Below are 24,966 nucleotides of genomic sequence, written 5' to 3'. Positions count from 1 at the left end.
ATACTGCAAAAGTATCAAAGGTCTCAGAGACTCAGATCTTCTCTTCTGATTGGCTCGGTTTTATTACCTGAGCTCCGAAGAGAAACCTCAGAGGGGAGACATAAAACTACATTAAAATGGTTTTTGGTTCTTAAAAGTACAAATATATCTTCATATGGATATCAACACTTCACAGTAAATGGAAAATATGGGCCCTTTCATGTTCTTTTGATCAGCTATTTCTTTGTTTATAACTTCTATTTCTGAAACTGACAGTACAAGGGAACAGTTTGAAGAACTGTTTTTGACTTTATCAACTCAGAGTGTTTTAAAATGAGCTGCAATCTTTGCTGAATCCATGTCAGCACTGGATCTTTGTTGCATGAGCCGAAGACGACACGCTGGCTGTGTCTGACATTGCGCTTTGTCTTAACCCAGTCTGAACCGTGTTTCTTTTACAACACCATGCGTTATTCTAGCTTGAACCGCTTACCCTCGAGACAAAGGCCATGTTTGTATCTGCTCTCAAAATCAGCTCTCCTCATTCTCCATGGAGCAGGGGGGGGTGTCAGGCAGTGAACTGAAGTTTATCTGAGCCTGGTGCCACAATGAAAGACCAAGTCCTCTTGTTACCATTCTGTGCTCTCTGGGAAGATCCAGACTGAGCTGGAAGGTGCAGAGAGATCACAAACAGCTTTAGCTTTTGTCTATTTAACAACTGTGTGGATGGCAAGTTTAAATTAGGCAAACTGTGTGCAAACTATTGTAATGACTGCATCAGGCAAGGGAGCTCTCGCCTGACACAGGATTGTACTGAACCAACTCGGTGAGAAGAGGGAATCATTTCTAGATTTTCCTTCAGCTCCCGTGTCTCCGGGCATAATGAGTACAATATTTGTCGTCTCGGATTGGCTTTTCTATCAAAGCGTAGAGAAGGGAGGGTTCATTTTAAATGACAAAACATCAAAGTGATTTAAATCCACAGTTCCAAAGTCGATCATCAAGCCCCGTTTCCATTCAATTACCCCGTCTTTGTCCATGTGTGTGTCCCTTTGCTACAAAATGTAAATGCTCTTGACAGCTACAGCAACACAGCAACAAGAGCAACTGCTGCATCTTCAATTTACGGCTTTTTCCTCTGTACTATTGTGTCTCTCTCTCTCTCTCTCTCTCACACACACACACACACACACACACACACACACACACACACACACACGCACCCACACACGCACACAAAATCGATACAGCCAAGTTCTGTAGGAAGACAGAATACACCTCATCAATAATGGAAGTGTTTCTTGTGAAGCGTCTGAGGTTTGATTCTTCGCCTGGTAACTCGCTCGTGTTTTGCTGGCCACCCTGTGGCAAATAACAAGCAGATAGACGGGCTCGTCGTACACATTACAGACGAAGCACGAGGAAATAACACCACCAACAAGAACAACGAGCAACTCAAACAAACGCACGCAAGCACAAGCAGTGAAAAACACACCAAGACGTAGTGCAGATGAACAGTCACACACATGCACACACAAACACTCAAACAGCATCTATCTACCATTTAGCAGCGGCTCATAAAATAACACGGGCGCCTCCGGCCAAATTTGCCAGACGGAACATTCCAATTGGACACAAAAGCCTCATAAACATGCATCCTCACACACTCACCCACCCACACAAACACACACACACACACACACACACACACACACACACACACACACACACACAGACACAGACACCCAAGGAACAGAGCATCAGTCAAGATTTTTGTCATCAATATGAATACTGACCGTTCAGAATTTTTATGTAATGTATTGACATCTTTTTTACATTAACATAATATTTTCCTTTAATTCTTCAGCCATTTATTCCCTGAAATTCAAATGATTGTCTCACTTATGATGATTTATGAAAATATGAAATAACAACAGGGCAAATGTGCGGGGTCCAATCATCCAGCTGGTGGGCACATATTAAAATAATATCTTTAGAAAACGTGTCTGTGTGCCATCTGTACGCCTTTCCTTATCCACAGTGACAGCTATGATGCCACTGAAGACGACATTCTCCCGCCTGAGAGCAGAGGAAGGCAGAGGGAGTGGCCGAGTGAGGGTGAGTGGAAGAAAAGGGCTGATCTTTTTGAGTGATTGGTGATGTCGACACTGGAAAGGGTGACAAAGTGTTTGGGAATGTTTACGGTCCGCTGCGTGGGCCATGACGCAGTGATTTGACAGAAAAAATGTTGTTCAACTGGGGTCTTTCTGGACTGCCCGCTGAAATCATTGGTGTTTTTACAGGCAGGGGGGCAAGTTCAGCTTGTCAAGCTCTGGTGGGGTTTTCTAATCACTGAGCCAAAAGACTCTGACAAGGCTGGCTATCATATGGCTCCGTTAACGCTGCATTTTCTTACCCAGCTGCGAGATTAGTTCATCTGCAACAGAAGAAACGGTTACAATTACAGCCCATTACAATCAGACTGGGACCACAGGAGTGCTAGGATATGTTAACATCAGTCACTGAGCATCCAACAGCGTTGCCAAGAAATAGTTAACATCATTACCCTTGAAGCTAACATCAGCTAGCACGCGCCCTCGGACAGATGTTAAAAACATCCACGTTGGTCTTGACAACCATTTTATTAACTAGACTCATTCAGAACATCTGCTTTTTGTTTACAATTCCCTCACCATGAAACCACGTGAAACGATAAGCTGGGCCAACAGAGATACTTTAGTCTGGTCTGTTTCACATCAGGTGGATTTAATGGATCTCAGGCGAGTGAGACACTTCCAAACACAAAGACAAACCATTTTAAATTAAATTAGGAGCAATATTACCATGGTAACAATGAATAACATTGGCATTGAGCAGTAACACCAAATAACAAAACCCAAGAAAACATGATTGAGGAACAGCATCCATTAACCCCAGCAGAAATCCAAACAGCCATCTCTTCGTTTTGGCAAAGTCTTAAGTTACCCACAATTCATGGTACAAAAGTCGACCTTAAGACAGTGAAAAACAAAACTGCTTTGTGCCAGGGTGTATATTGAAATCCAAAATTCATCCGCCTCTGGCCTAAAGTGGGACAGGAAAACTTGAGTTAAGCCTGAAGACAGCTAGGTTTTAATCCTGCCTCTGGTCCACACTCACTTTACAAGTTAAAGGATATTCAGTCTGCATATTAATTTTGTATATTTAGTAAGCTTTCATTCATAAAAAAGCTCTACGGGTAAGGTGTGCATTTCTTCAAACACTTGATTAGAGTAGTGTTTAAAAGTCAGTAACACCTTCATTGCTTTGGGACAAACTTAGAAAGGTGTAAAAATTCTCCTGCCGTCACAAGAGTAGCCCAAACTGTGTGATCGCTGTTATCATGAACAGCAGCTGCAGAGATGGATGGAAAAAAAAAAGAAGACGAAATAAAGAGAGAAAGAAAAAGGCTCCAAAACACAAATCACAGATGATAAAAGGCTGACCTGGACTGACCTCTCTGTGGGAGAAATGATCACTGCCGACAGAAAAACCTCTCTCTACGCTAACGCAAATCTCCCATGAGCCTGGACCCTGACTAAGACCTGAAAATGTGTTTAAATTCCTCTGTCTCATGCAAAATCTCATATAATAACACTTCACAGTGTGACAGATTTATTCAGGTTTAAATACTGTTAACTCAAGAAAGCTATTGTTTTAATTAAGGGCACCAGTGCCGCTGACATTGGAACAAGAACAAGCTGAACTGACACAGTATCAGCGTGTTCTCACAACTGCTCCACTGATTTAAAGTTTAGTGAAATGTTTGCAATGCCGCAAAAACATTGTGTTATTTTGTGACGTCTGCTGTGTCAGTGTTGTGTGTCGTCTGCCTGTGGTTTCACTGATCTTGTGCTTCTGTTCACAACCGCTCTCCCCAAAGTGATATGCATCCTGCTAGAGGCATTATCACGTAACCTTGTCCATGAGCGAAAAACGCAGGGCGTCTGTGTTTGTGTGTGCACGTCTGTGTGTCTGAGTGCGAGCAAAACAAGTGTGTGTGTGTGTGTGTGTGTGTGTGTGTGCATGCAGCCATGTGCGATTTACAACAGTGTGAGTAAACTGCCAATGGGCACAGTCAGCAGTGGGACAAAGGAGGTTTGTCTGACTTACCAAAGATATTTGTGGAATGTCCTTTCTTGGCGAGGGGCTTCAGCTCATTATGACCCCAGCCGTACTGTCTGTAGCTGTCCCACGCATGTTTCATCATCTGAAAGAACATAAAACGAAACACCAAACACAACAGTTTACATAAAGATCCAAAGTTCACAGTGTAACGTCTCAGCCACAAATCCACAAACTTGTTCGACTTCATCTCAACATTGTGGATCGATGGAGACCGGAGGATAATGAGGTTTAAAATGGCGTAGTTTCTTTCTCTCCACTGCTACCATATTTATTATTCTGTAATACAATTTTGGCATATTATGCAGTTAAGGGACTAACAACAAATGCAATATAAAACATAATAATTAGAAGAAGAATATTGTGTCAGAATGTTTAAAGTTTAAGTTATGAAACAATAGTAATATTAGACAAGAGCAAAAACGAGACAGTAGACGACGTGTTGATTGTGATGATGTCAGAAGTTAGAAATATACAGACAGTACGGTGTAAAAGGAGACAAATACTATTAATGTGATGATTCAATTCTTGTCATAAACCTTCTTTCCACAGCTGGAGACAGTTTGATATTTGCACAATTTCTTCGACACTAGCAGGTCAGCAATTTATTTTTGCTAATGTTAGCTACGTAGAAATAATAAATAGCACCTTTAAATAAACCCAAACATCAAGGCAGTGTTGGAATGAACTGATCAGTCAGCTAATGTGCATGTTGTACATGTTAATGTAAAAGGAGATACTTGTCTCTAAGAGAAGTAATCTCAAATAACAGTGAAAGGATGAGCAATCAATAATTAATTATCAGCCTTTAATCAACCCCCCCCCCCCCCCCCCCCCCCCCCAAAAAAAAAAAAAAAAAAAAAATCTTGATTCAGGTGTTCTTTTATTCATAGGAGCTTTGACCACCACAGCCCGCCCCATCACATACAATCACTGATGGTTAGGCAGCACTGAATGGAGGCCATGACCCCAAAGACTTTAATCTGCAGGATCATGTCACTGCACAAGCACACACAAGCACACACACACACACACACACACACACACACACACACACACACACACACACACACACACCTTTCATGCTTGATGGCGAGAACATGCAAATGTGTATATGACAATAATCACAACCAACATCATATTTCCCTTTAGTACATCACTTTCTCTCACTCACTCCCCTATCTGTAGAAATTTGTCTATCAAGTAAAGCAAAATAAGATTTGATTCTTCATGTGACCTTTGGAAGAAGGCTGCAGGAGACAGTAGAGGAGTGAAGGGGCGGGGGGATAAAAAAAAAGGGCAAGAGATTGTGAGATGAGCCCTGACATGGAGGCCGACGCTGAGAAGAGGCGCTCCAGGGCAAACAGAGAAGATGACAGAGCAGAGCAAGTGGAGAGGGCCAGCTTTTACTGAATCAACTGCTGCTCACTTTAAATTGCAGACCGATCTTTTCCCTCCTCCTCCGCCCCTCGTTCAAGCGGCATCGACAACGTTTACCGTCGATGTGGTCATGTCTGTCACTGTCTTATTCTTCTGACATCTGCTGATTTGATGATGACAGTGACGTTTGTTACTAAGTCTGTACCGATTCCCTGCATCCGGCTGTCAAACGGCAGTTGTAATATTTAGCTTTATTCTGGATTTCATCTTTATTTAACTTTTGACTTTGAGAGTTTGTGGAGGACACACACCAGATGCAACACACTGCCTGCATCTCAGGTTTCCAGCTGTGTCGCATGTTTTGTAGATTCAGTGTCATGCCTTTTTTTTGTGTGTGTTAAACTAATGACAACTCCACCTCCAGCAGCAAAAATAGTTTTGACATCATGCCAGTATTGTTACACAAATCTGATACTCTCCTCTTGTGCCAGTGTGTACAGGCTGAATCTGAATATTAACCTGCTGTGGAAAACTAAAGAACTTTTACTTCTGGAAAGCTTTGAAAACTTCAGTTCCTGGAAAATTCTTGGACCTTAAGGTTGAAAAGCACCTTGAAGAAGCTGTCAGCAACAAGCAGGCTGGCCGACTGTATCAGGAAGCAGCTTGGTGAGGAGCTCTCCAAATATCAATCGCAAGGTTTTATTTATACCAACATACCAAGCTATGCCTCATCCCGTCTGCCTCTTTATGCCACCATGTGGGGATGGGTATCCAGATCTCCTTCCATCTCTATCTCTGTCTCACCCTCGCTCTCCGAACAGGCAGGCAGCCAAGCTAATAAAGACAAGGGCCAGGAGCTTCATTGTGTTCTTGGCCTCATGGCTTTCCGTGACGCACTCCATGCACACACCGCAGATTATAAATCAAATTAATACACACCGTGACATGGACACTTAAGCGTTGGCTGGTTCCCTGTGATCCGTGTTGATTGGATGCTTTATCAAATTTTGATTGGCCCATATGCCAAGGACGAGCACGACAGCTTGGGGAGTTTGACAATGTTGACAAACTGCTTATTTAAAGGACCTTGGAATACTAATTGAACATTAAGGCACTACATTCTGATTGATTCTGACAGCCACCTCTCGCCATCACAGAGAACCACAAGGACAGGTTGGAGGAAATTGGTTTGCAGTGGCATAAAAGGGGTTGCTTCATTTCACAATTAAAAGCAAACCTCATTGGCAATAACTAAGCTGCTAATTGACTGTTAAAAAAAAAAAAAAAAAAAAAAAAAAAAAACATTGGAGCTAAACTCAGCACTATCCTGATTTCTAAAAGGGACAGATAAACCTGCATCAATAAATATTTCTCATGTTAAAACCCCAAATGGATCTCTGTAACGTCCAAAGGCTCTCGTTTTGGCAAAAATTGCAGACAGTTATGACCCACCTCTGTTATAGCTTACTTTAGCTCCGGGTTTACAGCCGGCTGTTGCTAAATCTGAGCAGTTAGGAAATTCTATAAAATGATGCATTTTCTTGTTCAGCACTTTCAGATACAAGCCACAAATTAAAGTGCTATTAAAGCGTTACACCGGCACAGGCTTTCAGCAGAAGCAGTAACAATGAGGCGGATAGTTCATGGATCACTGTGAGCGGGGAAAACAACTCAAAATGTGACACTGGAGACAGCAAGACGAATGCTCCAATAACATTTATTTATTAATTAAGACTAATAACTGTGGACTGCTTTCTTTTCAAGTATCTGATGTTGCCATGACTGATAAAGTACACTGAACCACTGTGTTCAGTTTGCCCACACAGTTACTGAGATCTAGTTAACACCATGGAGCACTTGACAGCATGGGCTGCCTTCAAGGTGTAGGAGTAAATTAATATGCATTGTGTTAGATTGGGAGTTTGAGGTTCAAATGCCAAAAGCTCTGGAGGAGGCTCACCACGTTTTCCTGAACAGTTCACCGACAGCCTCGGTCTCTCTCACCTGCTCCCGTCCTGTAAGGCTGACCTCATGTCTGTATTTTGGTTTCCAACAACACAGAGTCACTCAAGTCCCTGTTTTCTGTGGGAAACGACTCGCTTTGAGCCGAGTCCAAGCTGTTAGCCGGAAAATATCCTAAACCCCTTGAGACCGTGCAGCTGTAATGTCTGTAGTTTGATACAAAAAAAATATCTGGAGCAGTATATTTAGACCAAACTGAATACAATACTATGTGCCTGCCTCTCAAAACCAGACCAGGAAAGTTATTTTTGCAATTAATATTGTTCTGCCGTGTTCTCAAAGGTTCTCATCCTACATGCGCTTTGTGCTCCTCGGTCATATTCAGCTGCGACACCCTGTTAGTAGTTAGTCCTCTTGTCAGCAAGGACTCACGGTGAATTACTACATCTGGTACTGTGGAGCATGACGGCCAACCAGGAACTTGCAGTGTAGGATGAAGACAGCCTGTTCAACCATGACAACTCTCCAAAGTAACGCAGATGCACAAATACAGTCTGTCCCTGTGCATGATTCATCATCTTTTCTGTGGCAGCTGCTTGCAGGGCTGGAATCACTGTAATCCTTTCCACAAATATTAGAAAGCTTTGGAAATACCACTCTCTGCTTTTCACATCATTTTAAGGCCTTGATATTAATTAAGCAGTAGAGTAAAATACCCCTTTTTAAATTCCAAATGTCTACTCACCAATTTGCTGTGGCGTGAGCTCTTATGAACTGTCAATAAATTGACAGCATGGTCTGTTTCTTTAATTAAGCTTTTGATGGCATTTTTGCCAATACCAATACTGTGATTAACGCATAATCCAAAATCCCTCATGTGTGGTTTCTCTAGACTTCAAATTTGCAGATTTTGGATTGAAACTGTTTTACTCGGTCCAAACGCACAAATAAGCAACATTAAGTTTGCTCAAACAAAAAAAAAAAAAAAGAGTTTTTGGTGGATCTGTGTTTTCTGAAGCAAATGGATCAGAAAAATGAAATAAAGATGACGACCAACACGGCAGCAAGAGAGAAATCAATACAGAATTTTTTTTGCCGTACTACACATTGAAACAGCTCTTTTACCCTCAAGGTGAGGCTTGACATACATTCTTTATAAGGGTATATTTTAAATATTATAATACTGTAATGTCTCTTTTTCTCATCTTTTCCCCTCATAATTTCAATAGGAAGTGATTTACATGCAGAAGCAGAAATTATTTATTGCCCAGAGATAAATTTATTAAGTGTTAAAGTTTTCATAGTCTTTGATTTGGATTTTGAAGGCAGACTTCCATTAATGGCTGAGAGCTTATTAAACTGTCAGCAGTATATATATATATATATATATATATATATGTGTGTGTATGTGTGTGTTTGTGTGTTTGTGATCCACTTTCTCTGCTGCTCACATGCAGTGAGCCCTGTGTTTTTACCTCTTTACTTAAAAGCTTGTCCATTAAATGTTCATGTACATCTACACTCACTCTTGTTATTTTGTGTCTATAAGTGTTTTAACACTGCCGAAAACCCGGATGGTGCGTTCGAAAAGTCATATAGACCAGAAAGGCTTTATCCTGACCGCAGGAGTCTTGGTTTGAATCCGACCTGCAGCGATTTAATGCATCTTATTCACCTTCTCCCTTCCCGACTTTCCTCTCTCTCACAGTAGCTTTCCAAATAAACGCAAAACCGTCACCTTTTTGGCTTCGAGGCAGAAGTGACAGGACCACTGAGGTGTTTTCAAACAGTCAGAGGTGTTTGAGTTACCTACACCAATACTGGCCTGATGTCCATGTCACATAACGTCTTTACAAACATTAATACCTGTTACTTTTTCCTCATTAGATTTGCCACCTGTTAATTCCTGTGGGGTCTCGCCCCATTTCCAGCCCACCAAAAGTGCTAATTGTGTTGAAGCCGGGGCACACACAGTGTCAGTGCTCATATTCCTGGATGTGTGTGGAGAGGCTGCCGCAATTGCCACCTCTGGCAAAATCTGTCACCCTGCAGTCTGCCCATAATTGTATCTGCAGTTCTAATTATCTGCACCTCGATATAACTGAGGATGGAGCACACATTTTCTTCACTGCTCTTGCTCATTTGGCCCATTTGCCTTTTGTTTTCGTGATAAAGGGAAGTGGACGCTGATAATTAGCATCTATTATAAATGGCGTGTCTAAATCATGTTATCTCACTGCTGCTTAACAATAACTACCAATTTTATTGTGTATCTAGTACCATTAATTTGTTGTGTTGTTTTCAAAAGACAGGACCTTCTGATTATTGTGTATTGGTCAACAGTGAGTTACTTTATTATAACTATATGACGTCTCTCTTTATTTAAACTGATATGAACTGAAACTACGCAGGAATGATAGTGAGCTTTACCATTACCATGTTACAGTCTAAAGCATGAGGACTTGTTGGACGCGATGCTATTCTTGTTATTATCTGTTAATGTAAGGACGGGACATGTTGGGAGTCTGGAGGTGACTCCAGAGTCACGCAAAGCATCATCATTCATCAGGAAACTTTTCTCCATGCGCCCCCCTCCCCAGTTTACACACACCAACAACATTCAAATTCAGGATCACATGTGGTATCTATGTGTGAGGACCTCAGTACCAACTCAATCAATCACAGCTTGTCCTGTCCTGCGCCCGAGAAGATTGGGGAAGAGACACCGCTGTCACTGCCGACGTCCATCACATCCTTCTGCAGCCATCTGCTTATTTCTACAAGGTCTTGTCTCTATGCGGCTGCAGTAAATTTATTAATTATGCCACATTATAAGTTCAAGCTCACTTCTGGAGCAAAGTGGCGGCCCAGGAGTGGGCCCGTAATACTAAGGTCAGAGTCTGAGGGAGATGAACTCTTTCTTGCCACTGAAAAGCGAAGCCTCAAATATGTTGCTGGGTTTGAAGAGCAAGCCAGCGGTTGTTTTGATGAACTTGTGGTCAGCCCACCCAAAAGTCTTTGTATTTCTATTTTATCGGGTTGGAAAAAGATTTCTAAGCATGGACCAAAGTCCTCCAAACTGAGCGACCATGTGGCAGTGGAGGACGAGTCTGAGGGTTCACATAAACCCTGTTCCTGGCCTCTGTCCACACAGTCCCATTCTGCTTTAGGATGGATTGTAAGGTTTTATTGTGCGTTTTTAAAGCCCTCGACCGCCTACATCACAGACCTGTTAACCCCCCACACTACATCTAGACTCCTAATCAGTGGGCACCATCAGCACAGAGATCACGGTGCTTTCTCCACCAAAGCCCACCAGCTGTGACACAATCTGCCGATGTCTATCAGCTGGGCCCATCCATCGACACCTTTACATCTCATCTCATTATCTTCTGAGCCTAGTTTAGTCCTTATTGTCCTTGTTCTGCTGGTTTATTGTCTGTTGAATTTCCTGAATCTTTGGTTAGATATGCTCCATTTCCAGTATCAAGTCTTCTTCAATGCAACATTGACAGACTGTGCTGGAAATGACTGGAGGACTGTTTCAGTTCGATGCTGTGTATGACTTGATTAGGCAGAGTAATTAACTACTGCAAAAGTGATCATTAAAACTAACCGTTGGGCATTTCTACAATTATAAACCGTTTCATCTCTGCTCATATATTTACTAAACTGTTATTGTGTAGAAATCTTTCTGTGCTCCATGCTGCATCTGGATCTACCAGGACAAATTAACAGTCAATCTGTGGTAACCACTTCAGGGAGGCTTCATTAAAACTACTCCACACATGTTTTGATTGTTTGACAGCATATTGAAATAAACAAAAGAATCTCTAAAGGTAATTACACATTCATACTTTACACACAGCACTAAAAATTTAATACAACTTGGTGGTGGGGAGCGACCACCAGTTGATACCTGGCAGGTTGGCCTACGTCTTGATGTCCAACAAAACTGCGCAGTCTATTAGGAGCTGTGACCTTCACAGTGCCAGCCAATTTCCTGCTTGCTGCCTGCTCAAGAAAAGAAGCACAATCTGCCCTCAGCCGTTTTCCCAAAGGACCAACGGCTATGATTCATGCACCGTCCTCCCTGATGTACCTCGGTCTTATACACACACACACACACACACAATTACAATGTACGGACACAGACAACTACGGGGCAGTGAAATATTCATAAATCCCCTTTGAGCCAGCAGCTGAGAGGAAGGCCATTACTTTTGCCATTGTTTGGGTTAAAAAAATTTTAAAAAAAATCTAAAAACCAGCTTAGCTCACAGAGAAGAGGCACACAGTGAAAAGCTTTTGGAAGTTTGGGGAGCCAGAGAGCCGAGCTGAACTTATGTGCTGCTGTGAGCTGACCTGCAGAGTGAGTTTGACTGATACGGAGCGTCCGCCCGCCTTCGACTTTTTCCATCTCCTTTTCAACGCGTCTCATGGAGGCTTTTCCATCTGGCTCGATGGAGGGTCTTTCAGAAGATGCACGAGGGTGGTGGGAATGTGACATCTAAATACATTCATGGCACTTTAAGCACAGGGTGGTAATAAATTCCCTGTGAAATCAGCACAGTAAAGGAATCTCCATAAGATCCTTGTATAAAGCTTCCAAGCCAAGACTTCTTAATGAGAGGCTCAGATACTGTTACCCATGTGATGTATCGAGCCGACATATACATCTAACAATCCACTGCTCTCATGTCAGTTTTGTTAATTTCTGGATTTAAAAGTATGTTGATATGTTTTTTCGAAAGACCTCGCAGAAGGTTTTTAAAAGCTATATTTTAACGTGTGAACTGTCTTTCAGAATTTTACTGGGACAGATCTGAGCTGAAGGTGAGTGCGTGAGTCATCGCCTCCTGTGTAACATCACAATTACCTTGCTCAGGAGCTAAGACATCATCTTTTCACAGTGAGCCTTTCTCAAAGGTAGGAGATGAGTCAGCCAAAGTATTTAGTGCAGAATATCTTAGAAAGGCTGCATTCTGAGTGCAAGTACAATTGTGTGTTGCTTTGAGTAGTTTCAGTTTGTCTTTAAGATCTCAACTGGATGTGTGCTGTAAGATGGAGAAACACAAGCTGCAGTCTCTATTTACTCTCAGACTAGGCCATTTCACTTGGCAAAAACCTTTTCAAACCAGTATTATCAGTATTCCTGACTCCCATACAGGACCACATTAACACACTGTATTTTTAAATGCGCTAAACCAAATGTTGTCAAGTGAAAACGAAACATATCTCATATTCCAAATACTCCTACACTGCCGATTTTCCATAACAGCCCCAAGGCTCAAATGTTCTTTTTTCTCTCCTGTGGGGGCAAATAACAAAAGGCCACGCTAAATGTGTTTTGTCAAAAACGGCACAAAGGCTTGTTAAAACTGTTGTCAGCGTTCTGAAGCTGATTATAAGGAAATAATTGAATCAATAAGTGCAGCACTTTTCATACGAAAGTACAACTCAAAGTTTTTTTTACGGAAGAAAGAAGATACACCGAGAGATACACCCCGATTTAAACTTAGAGCATGAAGTAATGAAAACACAACAATGACAGGAACTGAAAGAATGCTTTCGTTAAATAAGTTACACTGAGGAAACAAAAAGGACTAAAAAGATAAAAGCATAGAAATAAAAAATAATGATGATGATGTAAAAACAGAGTATAAGAGAAGAACCCAGAAATACAAATTGAAGCAATAAAAATATAAACAACCAGAAATAATAAAGAAATTAAAAAGAAAAGTATATAAAAAATATATATAATATATATATTATTGAGTAAAATGATAGTGTACAAGAAACACCTCAAGAATAAGAAATGAACAAATCTTTAAATTAAAAAATGAAGAAATTAAAAAATACTGGACTCAAAATATACATCTTGAATGATGACATGCAGATGAACTACTACTACTCTGTCACTGAGTCAAAGCCAGAGAAGAGACTGAGCAGAGAAATTTCACAAAGACGACGACACCACCACCATCCAAAACAATTCCACTCCTCTCCTCTCCATGATTCATCGCTCATTACTGTGCCATAATTTTCAGCAGATGAAAATGGAAGTTGAGTCTTTCAAAGTCTGCGCATGGACATTCTGTTCTGCTAAAAAAAAAATAAAATAAAATAAAATAAAATAACTGGCAGATATTTAGGACAATGAAAGACTTGGCAAGTGAACTGTTGAGTCATGAGAGTGTTTCCTTGTTAATGAGGGACTCTGAGTGTTACTACCAAACACAGCCACTGAATTATCCTCGAAATTTGTGCTGTTAGTTCCAGTGGAGTTAGAGAACCAGAGCTCCACATGAGCAGAGGTCTGCAGGCTGCACCAGCACACCCACACTGGACTACAACAACCACAGGCCTCTCCTACGCCATATTCTGTCCGGCCTTTGACTAATATTTGCCATGGTAACCAGTCCTGGCATCATCACAAAATGTTGTCGAATGTGAACCGAAAACGTAAGGCAGAACATGAATGAAGAAAAAAAAAGGCCTAGTTCTGATTTGATATCAAGACCATATCTGATTTAAAGCTATTGTGATAACTCAGTAAGCATTTCAGCTGTATTATGCGGGGAACAAACATCACATTGTGATTGTTTTGTGATTTCAGTTGGACTGATTATATTTGCATTAAATTTTTTGTTGGGTTTTGTACCAAACATACATACATCATATTTTCTGATGTCAGGAGAATATGATTGTGGATAGCCACCCATAAATAAGAAACTTCAAAGTTTCCATAGAAAAACAAAACCAGTAAAATGTGTTGATGGTCCCACATTCATCCTCCCTTTCAGCACTCAACAGTAAAGAGCTTCTGCTATTGCTGACGAAGGTGCGATAAAGCTGCAGCTACTTCACAATAAAAACCTAGTAATTATTGTCAAGTTGTGAATATTTTGTGTTGCCACATTCACGCTCGATGACATGGAGGATTTAGCATCTTACGTTTCCTTTCTCTGGCTGCTGGTGGAAATTTGGAGAATGATGGAGAAGAGGAAATATATTCATTACTGCTGAAAACTTTCACTCCCACATCTAACATCAGCTCTCCCTCAGCACCAAAAGGTTACAGCAGTGACAAATTACTCCTCATTTTGATATGTTAAATTTAGTCAGAATCCAACATTCCACATAAAAATGTAAACATCCCACACATGGATGTCCCTCCACTTTTCTGTTTGTCAGCCATTTCTTGGACTTATTGAGAGCTCACGTCTCCTGCCTGGCATGCTAAATTTCCTTCTCTTGCAGTTTTGCAATCAGGAAGACCATCCTATTAATCTGTGATATACAGACAAAGTCTAACAGTCAAGGTAAAGATAAGGCAGAAAAAGCTGTGAACACTTATTTGGCCATCAGTCCAGTGATCCTGCCCAACGATAATAATACAGATAATCGATATAACCGCTTTTCTTTTGTCTAGAAATGCAGCAGGAGATGAAGGTGATCTTCTGCTGCAGCCACCTCCATCACCTGAGGTCTAATTGGAGCGGACAAACATACCCGCCCTACAATTAAGCTGCTTCCTAACTTCTGTCTTATGAAGAAATTTCCCACCTGTCAAACAGCGTTAGGCTTTCGGTTTGCCGTGCTGTCAGACATTACAAAGCTCAGGGTGGGAATAGGAGGATGTCAGATTTAAAATCATTTGTTCCTCAGTAAGAAAAAAAGGAAAGCAGGGGAAGGTCAAAGCATAGTATTTTGGCTCTGGGCTGCAAATCAAAGACTGCTGACAGTTTGGCTAACTGGCCTTTCTGTAACTGTTCTAATCAGATATGCATGTTTTTTTTAAGCAGAAAAGATGTCTGCAGCTTTTTCTATGAAGTCAATTACTGTCTACCGGTCAAAACACTTCATCTTTGTGAGGCAGAGCTAATTATCAAATCATTAAATCTAAAAACATCTGAACAACAGTATGACGTAACGCTATCCAATGCTATTTTAAAATATCTTTCTAAGAGTTTCAAAGTGATTCGGGATTCTGAGGTGAGTTGATTTTATTTCCCCCTACAAAGCTTTAACTATCACCTATCAACATAAAATACTGCCATTATACTGAGAGCAAGGTGTGCTGTGTGAATGTTGTGTGGGATAAAAATCAAAGAACCACCTACATGTTTTAGCAACTTGCTTGAAAATATTTATTTAAAGACCTCTTGAAAAGATGAAAAAAATGACACTATCTTATTACATTACATTGTTTTCCTCTAAATGTGACCATCAAAAAATAAACATTGTATTGTTTTGAAAAAGACCCGTTAGGAAAATGCTTACTAAGCTAAAGGATCAAGGAAGAAGTTGGGCCATTTTCACATAGACATCAATACAATTCTATACAAGTCTGACCAGGAGAGTCACATCACGTTGGTTAGATAATAGACAGGTGGAAGGCTCCTCAGCAGCTTCACTCTGGATCCCAGAGAGGTTAAACTGGAGGTCAACGCTGCTGTCTGTGAACACAGCTGGTTTGTGCTGCTGCCTCCTGAAAACCTGATTCCTAACATCAATAAGTAGCTGCGAAAGGAAACCAGGCTGGATAAAGAGCGAACTCACACACGGTGGTGTTATGAGCAGCACTGATGCTGAAAAGGCTGTTACAGCTCCAGTATCAGTGGAAGTGTACACTGAGGTACATTCACAGCAAAGTCGGAGCAAAAACGGAGCTTTATGGAGGGAAATACAGATTCGTAATACGAAAACACACTCAGAAAGGTTATCTGTCTCAACAGGGAGCAGTGCAATCCACGATGGTATTCATCGTCTTCCAATACAGACTGTCTTTTGTTTATAAAAAAAAAATGTTTTTAGCATTTATCAGAAAATCTATTTGAAATCATATGAACTGTCTTTTTCATTGGTCACATTTTGACCAAATGAATTCTTTGAGTCATTGGACATTTAAGACAGAGAAACAATCGAAGGAAAGATTAGAGGACGTCTCAGCTCCCCCATTGAACAGCATCGAGGGCATCGAACCCGGAGGGAAGGACGCAGGCTAAATTATTTTTAAGCGGGGCGGAGAAGCAATCAAACCAAATGAGTGAGTGACTGTATAAAAAAGAAAACTGAAACAATAACACTGATAAGAGCTACACGGGGATCATGACTAAACACGCTGTCCAAAACAAAAACAGAGGAGGAAAATTGAAATGTACGAAAATATTTTGACTCAGGGTCAGTATTTTTCTCTCCCTGCTTTAATTTTGAACAAGAGAAGAGGAAAAGAGGAAAGGAGTGTTTCAAAGCAGCGTAGGTACTTCAAACATGCCGATGAAAATTTGATAAGACGACAGAGAATGTGCCAGGTCCTTGGAATCAGTTTCACAGCAAGTTTCGAATGCTCATGACAAAAACCTTCAAAAAAAAAAAAAAAAAAAAAAAAAAGGGGGAAAGTGCGAATGAATTTGAAAGATCTAAGGTGTGTGTCAATAAAAACTTCTCTCTGCTCAGCTCCTAATATTTCTTTATTCTTTTGTTCAATTTCTCCTTGGTGCCAGCACTCCTGCTTCTGACTGACAGGCTCCCTTTTCCCTTAGAAACTCCTCCAGGTTTTCTTTGGTTACTCTGGTTCAGAGTGTTTTTATCTAGAAAATTCAATATCTCTTTTATGTTTTGTCTTTTGTTTCCTTGACATTTGCTCCCTCTCATAATTACAATCTGAACGACATAAAGTGAGAGCAGCATTAGTCACACTGGTTATATTCGGCACTTTATGTATGTTGTAAACAGTGAGCAGCATCTAATGATGGAATGAAACCCAAAGTCCACTTTCTTAAAGGTTGCTGTTGGAATACATTTAGCAGCTGTGTGTCCTGTTGCCATATGGAGTCATATATTATGTGTAGACGTACACATAATGACTCCAGCAGAAGGGAGCGGTGGGGAAACGCCACTTCTTTACCAGGTGGATCGTGAGGCTTCGAGCTTTACTAAAACAAACACTACAACTGCTTGGTAAAAAATTAGTTAGTCGCTCTGTCACAACTCAAGTTCAAGAGAAAAGAAGTCCGCTACAAAAAACAACCAAGGAATGGCTGTATCATGAAGGTCAGAATCGGGTGAAATCAACGTACTGTGGTGTCTGAGGACGGAAAGTGCTCAATGTTTGGCACAAATAAACTCGGCCATGCTTAAGAAAAGAGATGATTTTATGAGCCATTTATGCAACGTGGCTGAGGGTGATTCCTAATTCCTTTGTTTGTTCCTTCAAGCATCCAGGCTGCATGCCCATCTCTAGCTGATCCTCCCTTTCCTCACTCAGGCTGTCTGTGCTGGAGCAGCAGCCGTCCTGGGACCCTTCTCTGTCTCCTAGCTGCCAGTGCTTCAGTCCAGAGTCTCTGGATCTGGTCCTCCTCGTCTCTTGTTGCCCCGCTCTCCCTCCTCTTGTGTTAGTGTTGTCAGGCCTCTTTCCAGATCCTCATGGTGAAGAGGAAGTCGCCGTGTCCTGGTCCAGATTTTGAAAGCCCATATGAGTCAGCCAACGTCCTCTCAGATAGAGGCTTCAGAGGTTTAGAACAACGCACACTCAACATACATGTCTGTCCATCCTCTTCACTTTCAGGTGGACAAGGGTGTTGTGTCCTTCATTGCTAAGCTCCTTTAGGGAAGCATATGATCAGTAATTTTTGCTGTATAAATAAAATCTGACTTGTTTGACTTTGCGTGACTTTGACTCTGACACTGCTTTGGCCATCGATTTATCTAGGCTTTACAGCCGTGGTATTCAGCTCTGAAGGGAAACAAACAATTACCCTCTTCAGTGTCTGCCGCAAATCTCCAATTGTTGCTCTTCGTCCAGTTACGGCTGAGCAACTGCAGCGCCAAGTTGGCAGTCTGTGCTGCGGTCGTCAAACTGTGTGCCTGATGAGCATGCCATGAGACTCAGATCTGAGCCTTCTCTGTTAAAGTCTGTCCTGCCCTGCAATTAGCACTAATCAGCTGCCAATTAAAGTTAGTCAGTCGTTTCCCTTCAACGACTCATTAACGATGCTTTGAGTTTCTGAAGCCGACCGTCCAGTCGCAGCCAAGGCTGCTGCTGCCCGTGCTAACTTTGTCCAATTACTGCTGCCGGATCATTTCGACTGATCCTGTTATCTTCAAATGATACTAAAAGCAACATTTGCACGTTCCTCCCTTGAAGACTGGGTGATTACATAGTTTTAAAGACAAATGACAAATTAAATGTATTACAATTTAATTAAATTCATTCCAGGAAGAGGATGCCCATTATGGGAAATGTATTTTGTATCTGACTATAGTTAATAGTCAAATTCATTCCATTAATTTTATTTTATTGCCCTAAAGCGCTCTCTATCTACAGACAAAGGCTTAATGGCCACTGATGTCCAGGTTGTGTAATTAGGATAATACCAAAGGTGCACCGAGCTCAGAGCTAATGGAAGTGGTGAAAATGGAGAAGAGGTTTTGCGCTCTGTGCATTCAGTGGACTACATATTTTCGGGGAAAAACAGAAACAAAGTCCATTTCTGTTTCTGGGAGAACAAAGGACCTGAGGGACATGAGCGGTCCACAGAGCAACAAAAAGCTCCCTGCTGGTCCTGATATTCACCAGAACAGCTGGACTGAACAGGCTCCGCAGTCAACACAACCAAGATGCTCAAGTGCAGATGCAAAGGCGCTTATCATGGCACCCTAGTCGAGCAAATTCACCAGATTATTTTAGCAGTGGGTGTTTGGGACACGGCGGCGCGGTGATGCGAGTCGAGTACACTCACAGTAAGAAGATTCTGGATTCAGATGCCTGGGGATTTTTCTGGTTTCCTCCCTTCCTCCCCACAGTCCAAAGACATTCACATTAGGATAAGTGGTGAAGGTGTGAATGGGAGCGTGAACGGTCAATCAATCATACTTTATTTGTGTAGCTCTTTTCATACAGTGTGGTGCAGCTCAAAGTGCTTCACAGATAACTCATAAGCTACGAAGAAAAGCACAAATCAAGTGAGAAAGCTGACAATAAGATACAATAAAACTGATTTATAAAGCTAAAGTAATGTTAGAAACCAAAACTTAGAAGAATTCATATGAAGAAGAAATGGAATACAATAGACTGCAACATATATTTGCTTCTATATGTCAGCCTTCTTTATGTGAAAATTTATATCTGTAAAAAATAATAATAGAGCTGATCAATTACTCCAAATATTACTGATTCCAACATGGCTATGTGTCATTATCCAAAACAAAATGTTTGTTTGCTACCATCCCCGACAAAACTCTCCTTTCTTCACTGAAAATTGGCCACCCCAACTCAGATCACAACAGGATTTCTTTTCACAATAATTACAAAAATTGCAGGACTAACCCTGATCTGACATATTTCTGTGTTACAACAGTAAATGGCATTCATCACCAAAAGTTAATGCCTTTATATTTAAGACCACATGCTATTCACAGCTAAAAAAAAAACAAAGCAAAACAAATATAAGAAAATAATAATAATAATAATAATAAATCCTTCCGACTTGTCAGGATTGTCAAATAACAAAGCAATTGCTCAAGAACTGTAAATCTGGGGCAAATGCAGATTTTATATAAATATAGAGAACTTAGCAGGAAGGTGGTAACACCTCTGCACGGCCAAAATCAATAACTGAAATAACTACCTATATTTACAGAAGTATAGGAGGGAAGGGCTTTGAGGATAAGGTTTTTCATTACCATTTCAGTTGGAGATATAGGGAACGACAGGTACAGAGCAGAACGGCCTTCACGGTTAGAGAACTGGAAAAATATATCCAGATGGATTATTTTATCTACCTGAAATCATTAAGACAGGAAGCAACGGAGCACATTTTGATAGACATAAATCAAGAAAAAGTAACAAGTTGAACAGGAAACATCTGGTGCTTTTGAATTTCTTTCACATCAAATATAAACAACGACAAGATGGATGCGGGAGTTGAATGGGCAGCATCAAAATGCAGGCCAAATGGCTGCCTGCAGCCTCCAGCCTCCGATTCACTATTGTATTGCAGTGTGCGATTATGATTTCTCCTTGGTATCACAAGGCAATCAGGAGAAAGGGGAGTGTGCTGTGCTGCAGCCCATACAGCTGCTACTTTCTTGCTCATTTGGGAGTGTATGGCATTCTCTCAGAATGGTAATTATGAAGGGAACAAAAGGGACATTTAGAGACAAAGGCGGGCTGGGAGTGAATAGGCCAGCTCCCATGTGCAGTGAGTGGTCTGACTCCAAGTGCTGTTTCAAGAGAGACGATATGAGATAATTATGCAGGGGAACTTGTAAAAAAATGTAAAAAATAAAAAGAAAAAAGGTGGGGGTAGGGTGGGCAGGGGTTGGCGTAGTGTCTACAGAGAGCAGGACCAGATAGCACCATCTGCATTCTGCACGGGCACTGACCGTCTGGCTCGCCATTGCCTTCAATAAAAGCTGCCGCTGACATAGACGGCGTGGAGCAGAAGTGCACTCTGATGTACAGTACAGAAACACTCAGACCGGCCCTCACACACACATGCTGCAGGGAGTTCAACTGCGGCAGAGACAACGCCACAACTTTTCACCCCACGTCTACTGCAGGACAGTAGCACACGGTACTGATGCCCCAAATCCTGTCGGGGGCCAAATGCCCCACACTGGAATGTGGCACCTACTCTTCACATCAAATCAACAGAAAATTTGTGGCTATTTGCTGTCTAATAAAATTCATTAATTCAATTCATTTTACAAATTAGATCATCTGATTGGCACATTGAAATGTTGGGAAGGATGTGAAATAGTGGTCGTGATTACGCACTCATGCACTGATAGATTAAATCTGAGTCCTTAGATTGTGTAGCCAGGCCCACGAGAAAAGACAGAAACATCAGTCAAATGGTAGGTTTGCATCAGGAGGGCAGTGTGGAAAGTTTCAGAGTTAGCTCCTTGTTGCTAACACTGTTGACACTTTCAGGCTATTTATTACCACGTGTAGATAATTTGTATTTAATGAATTAGCTACTGCTGACAGATGAAACTAAACCAAATTCATGTTATGGGCGCGGTGAGCAGCAGCCTTACTACGTAAATCACCCACGAAACATGTCATCTGACAAAATAAAATACAAACAGTCATCTTACCTCTCTGATCTTGTCACGTTTCTCTTTGACGTCAGGCTCCGGAGGCTCTCCATCGCTCACGCCCGCCACTTTTGGCATGGGGACAGGCGGCAAGGGTTTAGGCCCCGTATCCTTCTTTTTCAGGTCCTCCATCACTTTGTTTTTCTCTGTCTGAATCTCAGCCTGCAGCTCCTCACGTGACTTTCTGAGCTTCTCCTTCGCTTCCTGCAGCGCTCGTTCATGATCTGCCCGAATCTTGTCCCGCAAGCTCTCCTCCTCCTCTCTGTAGGGAGCAGAGGGAGAAGAGAAAAGAAAAAAAAAACGCAGGAGGTGAGGTGCGTTTCTCTGTTTTTTCTTAGCTTTTTTGTTCTTTACTCTCTTCGGGTACTTATCAACTTCCAGGAGGCTTCCATGCAAAGAATAATTTTAACCAATGGTAACACACACAAAAAAGAGACATTTGGGGAATAAAGGTGTGCAGAGGGATTTCTATTTGAAATTAATCAAAAATGAACTTGGAGAGCAAACACTGAACCACTGAATGAAAAATCTACTGCGATTATAAGGCAAAATTTCACCTCAGGCTCTGGCTCATTATAGAGCACATTCCCACCACTGTCTATCATTCGGTCAAAAAGTAATGGAGGTGAAGTTGGGGAACTCATAATATTTCCATTTTTATAGAGATTCCAAGTGCTTGTATATCTAATTCTACTCTCTTCTCCTCAACCACTTTTCTTCACGCTGCGGGCTGCAGACGAGTGACAAACCAATCTGACAGGCACGGTAGTCGGTGAGGGGCGAGTGTGATCAACCTCCTGCTCCGTCTATGGCGTTCTAACCTGCTTCGCGTGAAGCCAGCACCCCGACAAATATCACGGGCTGTTGGTCGCAGCGTCTCGAGTAGCGAGTCAGAGGAAATTAACACATTTAAAAAGCAAACGTCAACACACAACACTCCGGTCTGTTTGATCCAGTGTGTGCTCAGTTAAATAACCACCAAGCATGTCATTAAACATTTCATATCACAATAAAAACAACAAGTAGATTGTATTGAATTTCTATTGCTGAGATAATCTTTAATCGTCACATGACTAACATGATGACCCCCCCAAGTCCCAACAGCTCCATAAAAGAAGACAAGTGTAGACTATCACAACCTGGAGGCGAAGCAGATTGAGCTGAAAACATCATCTGCACTTTCACTCAGGAGGACGAGGCCTAGGGTGACGCTGCGACTCGGCCCCATGAGGACGTGGGTCAGCGATGAAAAACAAACATGAGGCAACTGAAGCGAAGGCAACAGGACAACAAACATGCTGCACTTGGTCTTCTGCTGATCCGGAAGTAGGAAAAAGTTTAATATCCTTTTTAAATCGAACTTGGCTGTTATGCGGACATGTACAAATACACTCGGTGAATAATACACTGTCGCAGCCCACATACACAGGTCATAACCTGGTTACATATTATATTCAGACAATGTATGCGGTTTGGGCAGAAAGACAAAAACATAAACAGAGTTTATGGTTTATTTCTCCCTGCAACCCAGAAATAGATAAGCGGTTGAGGATGAATGAATGAATGAATGGTTTACTTCTGTTTGAATGTTTTGTCACAGAAGCTCAATGTGGACATTTCAGCTTTGAATACATTTTAAATCAACACAGAATCGCCTTCATGCATGAATATGAAGGATATGCATCTCTGTTCCTACAAGCCAACTATCAATCCTGTTGTATTGCTTCAGTTGTCATGGCAAATGAATTAGATCAAACTGTGTTTGATGTGAGTTGCCAGGCTGAATGGATATGAGAAATCAACTGTGTGTGTCATCTGAGTGCAAACATGCGAGTCTGTTTATTAATGACCTTTCAGCAAGATAAACACAGGAAATGTGGGAGGAACTGAAGACCTGCTGTGATCTGTGTGGACTCAGCTGCATGCCTCCACCAACCCTGTCTCAACCCAACATCTCTGCAAAAACAAAACTCAGAATAAGTGTGTGCGCTAAAGTTTTGACTGTAGTTATAACATTTAGGGAGGCAGTACAACTGTATGTCGTACCCACTCCAACTATGAGGAGTGAGGTTTGGTGAAAACAGAAAATTAGGAGAAATCATTACAGAAGGTGATCAAGAGTTAATTCCAGTTTCTACAGGTGTTTAGCCCACCGTGACGACACCCGTTGATTTGTGAGCTGCCAACTTAAAACATTGACTGAGCTAATAGATCAAATGAGAAGTAAGGCAATTTTCCCATAGATTTCAATACAATATACTTCTTTTCCATACCAGTAGAGTCATCCCTTGATGGCCAGTAGATGAAGTACAGATTTATGGTTCTTCAGCATTGGCTTCCCTTTTCAGATTTGAATAAGTCAACTCACTTGGTAAATTCTGTTTTTCAGAAAAGCTTGATAACTAAAAAGCTAAGTGTATTTTCTCTCTCTCTAAGTATATATATAGATATATATAGATATATATCTATATCTATATCAATAGATAGAGCGAGAGAGCGCAAAATAAATTACTGATCTGAAGAATTTTGTGCGGGTTTGTTTAATTTAATTCAAACAACTCCACTGTGACCTGTTCAGTAATTTCATTGGTCTGATGTGATGCTAAATGTATTGGCGGCATAAAGCTCGTTACCCATAAAAATCTATAAATTAAACACATCATTGTTTAAACCACAGGGTTCAAAGCATGTGAAAAAAGTAGCATCTTATAATCCGGAAATTACGGTATATATATATATATATATATATGATGATATATGATGAGAATATCACAAAGCAAAATACTCTTCCTGCTTGACTCACAGCGGTTGTCATAAATGTGCGTGTGTCCGATAAAAGACAGTGTCCTGTCTCCTCGCTACTCCAAACACTAATGAGGGAACTGACACATCCTTCCTGAGAGCAAACCAGAACGGTTTCCAGGTCGCCTGAGGAGCGAGGACACATGAAATGAGGTAATGAGGTTGAACCGGACCCACAGTCCACTGCTGACACACTCATTCGCTCATCAAACTAAGGTGCATGGTGAATCACCAAATCAACACAGAGCTGAAGATGGGGGAAAAATATTCAAAGAAAAAAGAAAGGAAAAAAAAAGAAAGAAGAAGAAACAAGGCTTTGTTCCTGTTAAGTGGCAAATCATCCACATTCAGATAGAAACCTATAAGAGTATAAGAGCCCACAAGGTTACATCTGTGTGATGACAACAACAAGTCTGCATGTATCACTGCTGGAACAGTGACTGTGTCTGTATAATGGAGTCGAGGGGCATAAGCAAACATAGCGTGAGACGTGTGAGGAGGAGAATGGAGGCAGTAAAAAGAAAAATCATGTAGATTGCATGTGAATGAGCTACAGAGGCGGAAAAGGCT

The 24,966-nt window shown here is 41.3% G+C and overlaps 1 protein-coding gene across 2 annotated transcripts in view; it reads right to left on the bottom strand.

Moving 5' to 3' along the window:
- The window catches only part of man1a2 (mannosidase, alpha, class 1A, member 2), a 103,332-nt gene that overhangs the window by 58,766 nt on the left and 19,600 nt on the right, over positions 1-24,966 (bottom strand). For both annotated transcript variants that reach the window (XM_029530874.1, XM_029530873.1), the window contains 2 exons: positions 21,595-21,856; positions 4,132-4,228 (listed from right to left, as the gene is read on the bottom strand). In XM_029530874.1, coding sequence (XP_029386734.1) covers positions 4,132-4,228; positions 21,595-21,856 — 359 coding nt within the window. The remainder of the gene's footprint in view (positions 1-4,131; positions 4,229-21,594; positions 21,857-24,966) is intronic.

Source organism: Echeneis naucrates, chromosome 21, assembly GCF_900963305.1.
Source record: "Echeneis naucrates chromosome 21, fEcheNa1.1, whole genome shotgun sequence".
Classification (NCBI taxonomy): domain Eukaryota; kingdom Metazoa; phylum Chordata; class Actinopteri; order Carangiformes; family Echeneidae; genus Echeneis; species Echeneis naucrates.
This window is presented reverse-complemented; position numbering and strand designations above follow the sequence as displayed.